This window comes from Polistes dominula, unplaced genomic scaffold (assembly GCF_049000335.1).
Source record: "Polistes dominula isolate Pdom_NZ unplaced genomic scaffold, Pdom_raw_medaka contig_24, whole genome shotgun sequence".
Lineage (NCBI taxonomy): Eukaryota > Metazoa > Arthropoda > Insecta > Hymenoptera > Vespidae > Polistes > Polistes dominula.
In genome coordinates, this window is record NW_028301150.1 from 8,457,785 (window position 1) to 8,471,347 (window position 13,563).

Below are 13,563 nucleotides of genomic sequence, written 5' to 3' on the forward strand. Positions count from 1 at the left end.
TTAATAAATAATGATGCACGAATGCCGTGAATAAATATCAAGATTAAGCGCAAACCTTACCAACTGAATCTTTTCGTTGCTTTACGAAAAACTAGCAACCCTTTGTAACAGAAAATATTAGTTATTTATTCAACATTAATGATTAAAAGCACGAAAAAAGAATAAAATACAAAATGAAGTCCGCACTCTGTCGACGTCTTGAAGTTTCTATAAAAAAAAAATTCATAATCTAATTGAAAAGTTTTCGAGAATACGAGCCGCGATAAAAATCTAATTGTAAGTTTTTGCATCTTTGTTGCCTCTCGCTTCGGACTGAATTTCTTTTTTCATTTGATTCGAATGAAAAATAAATATACAAGAAAATAGCAAGAAAGAAAAAATGTAATCAAAAAATGAATAAGAAAGTTTTACGAATTTTCAATATATATATATATATGTAAGGGTGAAAGAAAGACGAAGAGTGCGAGTGTATGGTGTGCGTGAAAACAATTGATGAATGTGAAAGATGTGTAAGAGTATGCAGCGATATGGGTATGAGTGTGAGTGCACGCAGCGATATGGGTATAAGTGTGAGTGCACGCAGCGATATGGGTATAGTGATTAGAGAAGGTTCAGATTCATCATCAAACTTTTATGTGTACTGATTTCTGTCTCTGAATATCTTTTGAACGCTTAATTTAATCGCCAAAACATAAGACACCATTTTTATAGAGCAGTTAATTTCCTACAAAAATTTGTATTGCACATTTTATAATAGTCATTTATTGTCGAGTTATAAAATTCATAAACAAAAATGAAATTTGTCTTAAAATAATCAAACTTAAATCTTCAATATCATTCAAATGGTGAGGTTTACGGAAAAAATATAAGATACCTTTTTTGTAGAGCATTAAATTTCCTACAAAATTCTTCCAGAACATTTTTTTATACAATCAATTAATGATGAGGTATGAATTTTATTCTATTGGACTGAGAAAAAAATAAAAAACTGCAATGCGGAGGATCTTCCTATTAAAATTAAGAGCTCATATTTGGTAAGAATTTTTTTAAGGTGTCTAGCAATCCATTTTTCCATGGCACTTGTAAAAGAAAAAATAATTGATTTTTTTGACCCACCCTAATATATATATACTTATGTAATATAATCCATATACATATATACTACATATATATACGTATATATCGACCGAACATTGATTAATTAAACATTTAAATTTCCTTTATAAATGACACGATTTAACGAACAATGTATAAAATATAATGAGGTCTTATTGGTGATATCACGAAGAATGAACGAACCATTTCTCCGAATAAACTGTATGTTTCGACTTTTTAGAGAGAGAGAGAGGGAGAACACAGAAACTATCATATTTAAGATCTTCATTAACGATTCATTTTATAAATGTGAGTTGACCATATTCTAGTTAGTGCTTTATACGTTCACATAAAAATGAATATGAAAATGACAATAGAAAGTTTGAGAAATGATATTTATTCAAATTTATTCGAGATAAAAATTATTCGTTTAAATATATTCGTAGATTATCTCCGAACGTTAAACATTATACTGCTTTACTAAATAATTATGAATATTGTTGCTCAAACTAATTATTTCTTTTTATTTTCAGCTGGCTTGTTAGCAGTTTTATCCTTTTTACATATTGCTTCAAGCGTTTTAGACAGGCGTCTAGCTTCTCAATCAAACTCTGGTACAGATTCTGTTGGTGAAAGTCTTTTAAACGCAAGGGCCGAAAATTATGATCGCTTCGAAGAAGTTTTGGTAAGCTTGACAAATAAAAAAATAAGAAAGGAAACAAAATTAAAGGAAATTAAATAAGGGTGTAGTAATGATAACAAAACAGGGCGAGGGTCGAATAAAATTTGTATTTATTGTTAACATTATATAAATATACATGTTACTGTTAAAATGTATAATTCCGTTAAATCATGAAATAAGTGGAGAAATAAAAAAATATTATTATACACTAAAACTAGTAGTTTTAAAAAATAACAAGGTTATATATGAATTCACAAGAGTTGAATTAATATACATATATAAAGTATGAAATCTAAATTTAATTAATCTTTATAGCCTTCTACATCTTTCTACAAAAATGATCGTAGTTATCCATTCTTATTTTTACTTTACTTTGAAAACAAATGTTTTATTACTCAAGGTGTTCTATCAGAGATTTAATCTACTAATAAAATAATAATTTTCTGTTGGTTATATTGTGGGGTTCAGAAAAGGAATAAAAGTATATACAGTAAGGAGCATAACTGAACCAATAACCACTCTAGCTTTGTATAAATCATTATTCATTACTAAGAATGTAAAAGAATATTAAAAAATGAACATTATAGTAAGTTTTATCACAGTTAGAAGTAACATCAGAAATTTTTTCAATAATTAATGTCTCCTCGTTTAGCACTGACAAACAAAATGGATTGACTCGGTTTTGCACCGCTTCCAATATTTGACAATATTTAATATATTATTTATTTTTAATATTTCGGTCACAACCCTTTTGCTTTCAAAACTGCACTAATTCGCTTCGGCATACTTTCTATTAATTTTTTGCAATAATCTGGAAATATTTTTCCCACTATTCTTGAATTCTATCGTACAAATCTGTGATTGCAGTTAATTGGGAGTCATATGAATCCCGAAGTAGTTTTTTTTGTAAACCCCATAGATTCTCTATGGAGTTGAGATCAGGGTTTTGTACAGACCAATCCAGAACAGCAAAATTTTTTTACTGAGCCAATTTTTTACACTTTTAGCAGTGTTTTTAGGGTCTCGATCATGCATGAAAATTACATTGTCTTCTTCAAAAGGCATATTTTCAACGACATCATGAGATAATCTTGTAAAATATCCTTGTACATGTACTGATTCATGATGCTATTAATTCATGATCCAACACCAAATGCTGTTAGGCAGCCCCATAACATTGGGTATCCGCCTCCATGTTTTACCGTTTGCTTTACATGTCGTGGTTTAAGCCTTTCATTTTTACGAATCCAGAACCATTACATGCCATCTTAACAAATTCTAATTATTTTGGTCTCGTCTGACCAAATAACTCGTTCTCATTCAGTAGTTGTCCAGTTTTGATATTTTTTGAAAAATTCCAAACGGAGTTTTCTATTTTTCTTCGATAACATCGGCTTCTTTTTTTCCTAATGCTTCTAAACTCAGCTCCTTTGAGGGTTCTTTGTACTGTCTACTTGCTTATTTGTATATCCGTATCTTCTTTTAATAATTTTGCTGCTATGATGGCAGTTGAAGCTTCACCAGATGTGACAAAACGTATAATTCTTCGTTCATCTTGCTGTTGTATTTTTTGGGGTTTTTCTCCAACATTTAATAACATATTTTTACAGTATTTTTTTCTTATTCTCTGCACTGTCGACTGACTAACGCTACAATTTTTAGCTGTCTTACGTGTTAAGGGGACCTTCTACTCTGAGCACCTAAAAAAAAGGCTATTTTCGCGAATTTTTTCCAAGAAAACTATAAAAGATATCGATATAAAAGTTGTTGGGTTTGTTAAATTGAGTCTTAAACTATATAAATGAATTTTTATTTTTTCATTTTAATTAATTTTTTATTGCAAAAACAGTAGTATAAGAAAACACCTTAAAACTATAGTGCTTTGGTAGCTCCATCAGAACTTGAGAATGGCTTACCTGAAACATAAAAGTAAAATGGTTTTATATTCTGTATGACTTCAGCTACAAAGTGACAGTTTTATATAAAAATTTTATCAATAAATAAAAAAATGGTGGACAAATTACAAAAAAAACGTAAATTTGACCTTTTTTTTCATTGTTTTTGACTAAAAATAAATAGTAAAAATTAAAATATAAGAAAAAACTCTCCGTCACTTTGTTACAGCTCATGTGTAGAATATGTGGATTAAATTTTATAAGAATCGGTTTACTGGTTCGTGAGATACGATGGAGCTAGTATTTCAAAACATAGTTTCGAGATAAACGCGTTTAAAGTTTTTTTCTACTCAAAATCGTTAAAAATTCTTACCTAAACTTAATCTGCGATGCCTGGACCGTACAATAGACCTTCTTCTTGTTCATATTCTTCAATTTCTTCCAGTCTTGCCTTCTTCCACTTTGATCTGGCATCTTTTGAGCACTCAGAGCTTCGACGGTTCGCAGATTCGATACGTCGGTCGTCGCGTCTTTTAGCAAAGTCGATCGCTCCTGGCCCAATTTTCAAGCCCATCGTTTCCTTTATCTTCATAACTGTTCGGAATCCTTCGTTGAAGATACATGCCGAAACTTTGCACGCAATTTCAACAATTTTTTTGCCGTTAAACATGTGTTTAGGTGTCATGTGCCTTAGATTTGAGGTACTTTCACCAGTCGATGGAACACTTAGAATGCTTCGGCTTGGCATCAGTCGAAATTTTGTGGTAGTATCCTGCCCAAATCTCGTTACGCATATCCTATGAAGAATTCAAATTTCTTCTGACTGCTAAACCGTAGATCTCTGAGAGTTCTTTCATCAATTTGATTGTAAATTTTTAGTTTTTACTTCAGGAACTTTTTTCACAACAGTCGTTTTTCTCTTCACTACTGTTTTTGCTACGGTTCTTATTTTTTTTTGGCGGTTAGGCGTTTTTCTTTTAAATTTTCTTCTTTTGTATGAGAGCTTTTCTTGCCTTATTAACGCGCTTAAAAATACGTTTTGCCACATGCAAAATACACTTCAACTTTTTAACAATGAAATCTTTACCGTATGGATGATAATAAAGCAGCATTTTAAAAGTCTTGGAGTCTCCGTAGCCGATATAAGAACCGTGCGCGCCGAACGCTCAGGAGAGCGGTCCGAGATAGTAACGTTCAGGCAGCAAAAAAATGTAGTTAGAGACATCGGATCTTTTTGAAATTTTAACACAATATTTCTACATATATATACATTCGAAAAATGTAAAAAAAAAAAAAAAAATTTTTTTAAAACTGCAGAGTAGAAGGTCCCCTTAATAAGCCGTCAGTTCTTTGGAGAGGGAAGAAAATTATGAATCTTATTGACCAATAATAGAAGGATCTACCCCCATAGTCCACCGATGGGTACAGCTTATGTTTTTGGGAAAGATCGTAGTAGAAGTTATGCATAAAAAAACTTTATCTAAAATAAAGGAATATCATTTCTCCTTATGATATCGCATGCGTTTACATAGGAATCCGAGACCACTCAAAGGGCCCGACAATGAACAAAGTTTGTCATCGCACCAATATGTCTCGATAATTCTTAAGTTTATTTGGGATTTTATGGCCCTCCCAGTTTTTTTCTTTCACTAAGATCGATAGCGTATTCAAAATAAAATATAAAGAAAGAACTAAATACTTGTCTTATCGTCTATAATATAACTATTTATAAATAGTTATATTTATTAATTAAATAGTTTTATAATTATTCTTCTCTTCGTGAATTCAAATATTACTTAGTTAAGTATGCAATTCTGCCTTGTTTCGTGCTTTAATCGGCTAATACAATTATTTCATGAATTAACGGATTTCACGTTTTACTGGTAACAAATATATATAATAATTTAGTAGAAACTATTTACTAAAAGAATTTTTCTGATATAGATATCAGAGGTATTGGATGACGGTGTATCTGGGCCAACAGTACGAATTGGTGACAGCGACGGGGAAATATGACAGGAGCATCAAAACTCTTGGGTCAGTGACTCCGATGAGGATAGTGAACCTGAACCAAAGACGTGTCAAATAGCTACAGTGTCTTAACTATAAAGTTATGACATAAACAAAATAAAAATCTAATTAAAAAATAAATTTCTTGACATATTTCTAAATGAAGTAAAAGAGATAAAGAAATTAGATAGTCTACGTTTTAAAATGAAACTTTTCGGGACGTTTTTCAAGAATTATTTTAACAGATCGAAGTCAATAATTGTTTGTTCTAAAAAAAAAATTTTTATATAATGAAAAATAATATAGTTAAAAAATGATATATTAGGACAGACTGAGTTACTATGGGTTATAAAATTTTATAAACCTTTATAACAACAATCAAATTTGACACACTAATTAGAAAACAGGAAACGAGCATTATCATCTTTTTATAATTATAATTTTCAATAGTATATAATTAAACTAAGGTCATTAAATAGACTGAAAAATATTTATATATATATTTATTTAGGCTTATGTTAGTATTAAAAAACAAAATTAAATTGCGAAAAAATAAAATTGAAATAGATATATGCAGATCACAATACCTTAAAAGTGAAACCTTCAAAAAACCAAGCTTCGAGAGAATGAGACGAATCCAGAATATCAAAAGTAGGCTAATTGTAGGATTTATTTGTTATAATATTGTTATCCTATATAAAAATGGGCACCGGATGATCTTGGAGTGGAGGTAGTAGACAAAAACTACCACTTTCCAAATACTAATAATCAAAATGGAATGCCGAATGCGATAGCCATAGATAGATACCAAAATCATACCCAGTGAAAACAATTACATCAAAATGACGTCAAAATGATTTTGCCCTATGTCAGGATTTACGTAAGATATAAGTCAGATATGAGTCACATGTGACTCATTATTTCACACTTATTGACGTAAGACTTTTACGTAATAAATATGACGTTAAGCTGACCTGACGAAACAAAAGAACAAAAAAGCAATGTTGTCATAAAGATATCTAGTTGTTGCCGAATTTCTTACTAGTATATGACGTATAATTTGTTTTTCACCCCCGGGATTTGAATTCGGGAACATACGATTACTGGATGGACATTACTACTGGATGGTGATTTGCCTCACTGAGCCATGCGAACTTGTGCTAATTTCCATTATATTACTAATCCATATATAATTAACAATATTATTAATTACAATTAATAAATAATATTAAATAATAAAATATAACATTAATTAATAATATAAATTATAATTAACACGTTCCGTGCCACGTGTACCTCCGATGGTACAATAACCATTAGACATATTCATTTAATCCACTGAAAATATATACTTATAAGGTGACTTACCGTCACCGTTTTTTTAAATATATATATATATAATTAAACTTAAATCTTCAATATCATTCAAATGGTGAGGTTTACGGAAAAAATATAAGATACCTTTTTTATAGAGCATTAAATTTCCTACAAAATTCCCGAACATTTTTCTGTACAATCAATTAATGACGAAGTATGAATTTTATTCTATTGGACTGAGAAAAAAATAAAAAACTGCGATGCGGAGGATTTTCCAATTAAAATTAAGTGCTCATATTTGGTAAGAAATTTTTTTAAGGTGTCTAGCAACACATTTTTCTGTGGCACTTGTAAAAAAAAAATAATTGATTTTTTTGACCTACCCTAATATATATATGTGGGATTCGTGAAAAAAATTGGACCACTGAAATTGACTGACCGGGATTCGAACCACGGATCTTTCGCTTTCCGGGCAACTGCTCTTTAACCAATTGAGCTATCCAGGGTCCACCGACCAATCCTGCCCACGAATGTCCAATAAGTTTGGCATGGAGGCGCTCGTCCCACATTCCACCCCCCCCTTTTAACAACATTCGACCCCGAATGTTATATGCCACCCAACTTTATCTCCTTCTTTTTGTGGTGTCCTTCGCCACCAACTTCAACTTTCGTCTTTCTTCGTCTTAACTTCGTCTTTAATTTTTTTCTCACTAAGATTCTTTAATTTGTTCTCACTAAGATTCTTTTAATTTTGTTTTCTCACTAAGATTAAAACTGTGGAACGTGTTACGAAGCAGACCCTCCATCCCGGACGAGCCCCCATGTGTGGGATTCGTGAAAAAAATTGGACCGCTGAAACTGACTGGACCGGGATTCGAACCACGGATCTTTCACTTTCCGAGCGACTGCTCTTTAACTAATTGAGCTATCCAGAGCCCACCGACCAATTCTTCCCACGAATGCCCAATAAGTTTGGCATGGAGGCGCTCGTCCCACATATATATATGGGGCATTCCACGTTAAATCGGTCACTTTTGACCCCGACCCCTTTCGATTTGGCTGAAAGTTTTTTATCTTATGCTACCCTATGAAAAACAATTTTCAGAATTATTTCAAATTTTTGTACCAAACCCAAAAAAAATTTTTAATTTTTGAAAAAATGGCTCTTTTCTTTGAAATGGCTATAACTTCTTTAAAATTCAACCTATTGGAACGTTTTTTTTTAAATATTTGTTTTTAAATATACTTTTCAGAAAAAAATACAAAAAAATTTCAAAATTATAAAATCCATGAAATTTTCGTATTTTTTGAGAAAAACCGTTAGTTTCTAGAAGTTAGCCATTTTTCATTTTTTTTTATTTTATAGAAAAAAACTTTGTCTAAATCTGCGATTATCCCCGCCAGTCCCAGAGTAAGTTGAGTTAGTTTCCTATTTTTTTTTATTTAATTGAAAAAAAAATGTTTAATTAATTTTTTTTTAAATTAAAGTAATGCAATTAAACAATTTTACAATATTATATACTTAATTTATAGTCTCAAAATACAAAGTTTTTCAAAAAAAAAAGTCAACCTTTCGTTTTTTGCTGTAAGAATATGATGGAATTATTATGTCATTTTTAAGTCAGTACATATGACTTAATATTGAGGTCATAAATAAAGTCACCATTCCGTCATGTGTACGAAAAAATTTGAAGATGACTTTATGACATACGTATGACATCATTTTAAGGTCTTGTGTTCACTGGGGATAGTCTCTTTTTGGTTTTTTTTTCGTGCAACCAGCCACAATCCCCATTTAAGACTTTTTAAAAAATATAAATATTTCTGAAACAAAAAATAATTTGGCAGTTAATGGGTTAAGAACTTTCAAAGACTTATTACAGATATGGTCCTATAGATCGAAATTTTAAATTTTTCTGGTGCTCGAATCTTATGTAGAGACTATAATACAGTTTTGCTTGTGAGAGACGGCAAATAGTAAGTACCATCTATGTCCAGTCCAAGAACTAACTTATGTTTTTAAGTATGTGTTTGAGATAATATGAATCTACGCTTTGTAATATGCAGTCGCACACAAGCATACACATGACAACACTTAATAGCCAGGAGAGTGGACTATGAAACACCTCATAAAGAGAAGACCAAGATAATAGGGAAAACTGTATCCTATATTCTATCTCATTCTCTCTGACTAAGTCCTATAGATGTATATATGTTTATCTGTTTTTTTCTTTTTAGTGACGTAACGTTTTGTCGCTTTGCCTACATTGCTTGCGTTTCATCCGTTTTCAAATCAGCCCGATTCTAAAGAAGTTTTCATTTCAAACAAATTTTTAAATTAGGGAAGAAAATAGAAAGAAACGTCAGTCCATCAGGTGAAGCTCGGAATTGAGTTTAAAATAAACCAAAGTTTAAACAGAAAAAATAAAAAAAAATAAAAAATACCGGAATTTGAAAAATTTGTGGTTTTTCAAAAAACAAAATTTCTTGAAGAATTTGATTTTAAAAAATATTTTTTTTATAACTTATACCAAAAAATGCATTAAAAAAAAAAAAAAAAAAAATTTTAAACAAGAAACGTCCCGATAAGTAAATTTTTGACAAAGTTACGGCTATTTGGGGTAGAAAATGATAAAAAGGTTTCAGCCAAATCAAAAGGGATCGGGGTCCAAAGTTGTCGATTTTATGTGGAATGCCCCATATATAGAATAAATTTTAAGTCATATTTAAAAAAGATTTGTTTAACATGATATGTGGATCATAAGTTAAATTAATCGTTAGTAAAAAAGAAACTATAAATTATAGCATACAAAGGATAAAGCTGAAATATTGAGTAATAAGTTTTTTTTGTTTGTTGATATAGAAGTTTATTTTGGAATTATGAAGCCTTTTTTACACAATTTTATAATATAATAAATTTATTTATAATGAATATAAAAATGCAATATATTATTACATAATGTACAAAAAATATATTAACATAGGTACTGATTTATGAACGTTATGTATTATACAATATATTATTAAATACTCATATATTGGGTGTAATAAAAAGTACTCGGCATAATTTTAGGAATGATTCTTTAATCATAAAAAGGAAATAAGTTATATCGAATACATGATATAATCTAAAAAATTATTATATATTTGAACCTGATACTAGTATCTTATATTTAATTTCAGTCAATATAATAAACATAATTGTTATACACCAAGATCGTACTTGAAAATTATAATTCAGAAATGATGTATCTCCACAAACTCATATTAATATAATAATGCTTCTTTATATATATGAAGAATCTATTTCTGAAGTTTCGCTGCGTATTTTAAGGCTAATTAACGTAAGGCTTCGTGACACAGTCCTGTATTTATTACCATAGCATTGATAATAAAACTTGAAAATATATAATTAGTTGTCAACTTATTAAAGACGCGGTAATAATAGTATAACTGTTATATCGTATATTTTATACATGTGTAAAAGTAATACAAATATAGAAAATCATTCAATATATTGAGAATATTTTTATAATATTATATAAACTTAATTTATACGATAAAAAATCAAAACAATCAATAAGTATAAGATAAAAATGTACTTTATTTTTACATAGATGAATTGGTAAGTTCTACAACAGATCTCCACATACATATTTCTTTTAATATATAAATAATTAATATTAATTTTAATGCATAAAATATTATCGATTTTTTTAATACTGTTATATAATATAATATTGGATGTACTACAATATTATTATTCATTCCTAAATTTTACATATAATTAAATCAATTGTAGCACACAAAATTTAAATTTAATCATGTCTTATTAATGTCATATTTTTTAAAATATTTAATAATTTCACTATTGATATAAAAATCCACAAGTTACAGTTACATTATTATAAGCCAGATATACATAATAAAAATTAAAATATAGTAACTTTTATATAATTGAAACTAAAATATAATTTTATAGAATAATGTAATTACATAGTGTAATTAAGTTTCTTGAGGACACCAATTTTTAATTTCATCTAAAATTGTGATCAATAGTGGATTTCCTCCTAGTCGTTCTATTTCATCTCTAGCTTTTTTATCTAGAGTTTCGAGAACATGCCTCGTATAAGCAAATGATCCAAATTTCTCTAATAAATTTACACAATAACGTTTAACTTCAATGTTTTTAGTCCGTTGCCTTAAAATATCTATATTAAAAAACATTAAGGAATAATAACTTGTAAAAAGAAAAAAAAATTAAATTATTGTAGAATTCGTGAAAAAATTAAGTCCCTGGATTGACTGAACTGAAAATTCGAACTCGGATCATCCACTTTTCGGATGACTGCTCTATCCATTGAGTTATTCAAGACTTCCGGTCAACTTTTTCACGAATACCTATTTTATTTGAGATAGAGCTACTCGATTTCACATTACTTAATTATATATCAATTTTTAAAGGATACTCATTATTTGATTATCTTCAGGATGATGTCTTATTGCATGAATAACCGGAAAACTGAATTTTCCTTCAGATAAATCTTCGCAATAACTTTTATTTTCTATATACTAACAAAAAAACATTGTTTAAATTTATATTTAAAAATATTTATATACATTTAAAACATAAATCTAATGCAAAATATTAACTTCTATTGCAAACTTACTTCTTGACTACACAAATTACAGTAGTCATCTCGTATTTGAAAGTAAAGGCCTATAATTCCTGCTAATTGTGAAAAATTCTCATTGCATGTAGAAAATAATTGCATCAATCTCACCGCCATATTGAAGAGTCCGCCTGTTTCTATTATTTATTTAAAAATAGATTGGGTGACATTGAAAGAAAAAAATATGGCTGTATATATATACTTTTTTTAAACTATCTCACTTTTAATAGTCATATGCCTGTATTCATCTTCAGTTGGACAAATATAATTATCCCTCCAATATATTTCCATTCCCTGACCTCTATGAAGCTCTAAAATTTGTTCCGTGAATATTTGCGTTGCCTAATAAAATAATTGATATTCGTTAGTATAATATCAAATTTATTATCCAAGTAAGTAAAAAACACATTAAAAAATTTATTAATACTAAGACTTACTTCTGGATGATTTAAGGCAAGAATCTTCTCTAAAGAAATAAATAAGACGTAATTTGCAGCATTTATGGTACTAGGCACACCAAAAATAGAATGTGCTACTGGAATTCCCCTTCTTAAAATAGAATCATCTTGAATATCATCTAGTCTATAATGAGTAATATTAAATAGTTTAACATCATAGAGAGATACTCTCTGTAAATAATTATATATATACGTATATACAATTTAAAAAAATATAATTATGATGCATATAATTATTTAAAATTTATATATAATATATATAAACAAATTACATAAAATTATAAAAATAAAATAGTACAAATATAAAAAGATAGAATTTTTATCAACTTACAAGAGACTAGAATTATGAAGCATTTGTGTAATATTTCCAACAGCTTGGAGTTTATTATCAGGTATTTTTAGCCAATAATTAAAAGCATGTGCTAATTTAGTTCGTATTTTTTTCCAGGAATTTGAAGAATATAATTAAATGGCTGCAGCAATATCTATAAAAAGAAATATATTATTAAATATAATATTTTTTATAATGAATCTTTATCTATGTATTATTTAAAATAAATAAATATTATAGTTTTTTATATATTGCAATTATTACAGTTATGATCATTTCAATCAAAAGTGAAAAATATAATGCGCGTTTAGCTTCTACTTTAATATAACAATTTTAAAAACACTCAAGATAAATTATTATATTAAATACATTATTTAAAAATATTTTACTTTATAAATAAACACAAAAATTTATAACAAGTACTCACTTCATCTTCTTTCTTATCACCTTTTAACGAATAAGGAGTACCATTGGTATCAACTTCCATGATTTTTATAATTTCAATGCGTAAATCAAAGGAGATTCTTTTACCTGTTATTAAAAATTAAAAAGAGAATTTTTAATTAACATTATTAAATTTAAAATTCAACAAGTAATTCTTCCGAAAAGATACTTTTATACTTTATTGATCTCTCTCCTTTTGTTTACTATTGTCGCTGTCAAGAACCAAAAACGACTAACTCTGGTTTCCTTACTACTGCTGAATAAATTTAATATTTTTATTAGGCCCTCTAGTTCCTTATATAGTCTTGCATGAATTAATTTTTAGACAGAGTTGACACTAAATAGTACAATTGTCATTAATACTATCTATTGGTTAAAACGACACATTACATTACTTGGAAATAAGAAACCAGAAATATTAGTCCAATACAAAACATTAAAATATTCCTATATTTTCTATGTATATGCATAACACGGAGCCTAGCCCCGTTTTCCAATTACAGCACTAAAGCGCATTATGCGGCATAATGCTCAACGTTGAATGTTTCAACTAGAGCATCGCATCGCACAATCGAGCACTGTAAAAAGTGTTGCTATCGCGTGATGCTTGCAATCGATACCAACTCAGTAGCAGAAAATAACCAAGTGTTTTTTCTTT

The 13,563-nt window shown here is 28.8% G+C and overlaps 3 protein-coding genes across 12 annotated transcripts in view; 1 reads left to right on the plus strand and 2 right to left on the minus strand.

Annotated features, from left to right (window-relative positions):
• LOC107072763 (uncharacterized) overlaps nt 1-9,565 on the plus strand; it is a 54,085-nt gene extending 44,520 nt beyond the window's left edge. For 5 of the 10 annotated variants that reach the window (XM_015332945.2, XM_089177635.1, XM_089177634.1 and 2 more), the window contains exons 5-7: nt 1,337-1,404; nt 1,629-1,780; nt 5,617-9,565. In XM_015332945.2, coding sequence (XP_015188431.1) covers nt 1,337-1,404; nt 1,629-1,780; nt 5,617-5,688 — 292 coding nt within the window. In that variant the 3' untranslated portion in view covers nt 5,689-9,565. The remainder of the gene's footprint in view (nt 1-1,336; nt 1,405-1,628; nt 1,781-5,616) is intronic. The other 5 variants (XM_015332942.2, XM_015332950.2, XM_089177638.1 and 2 more) reach the window with 1 other exon arrangement.
• LOC149030865 (uncharacterized) lies at nt 1,802-5,571 on the minus strand. The gene is made up of 2 exons (XM_089177639.1): nt 4,046-5,571; nt 1,802-3,693 (listed from the first exon to the last, which is right to left on the minus strand). Exon 1 carries the CDS (start codon nt 4,418-4,420, stop codon nt 4,052-4,054), a length of 369 nt encoding a protein of 122 aa, XP_089033765.1. The 5' UTR covers nt 4,421-5,571; the 3' UTR covers nt 1,802-3,693; nt 4,046-4,051.
• Nucleotides 9,566-10,579: 1,014 nt separating the features above from the next.
• On the minus strand, nt 10,580-13,427 carry qm (geranylgeranyl pyrophosphate synthase quemao). The gene is given in 8 exon segments (XM_089177631.1): nt 10,580-11,210; nt 11,469-11,571; nt 11,670-11,809; nt 11,894-12,014; nt 12,110-12,254; nt 12,462-12,570; nt 12,573-12,615; nt 12,889-13,427. Coding segments are annotated over 8 exon segments (927 nt in total). The 5' UTR covers nt 12,949-13,427; the 3' UTR covers nt 10,580-11,004.
• Between the last annotated feature and the right edge of the window lie 136 nt (nt 13,428-13,563).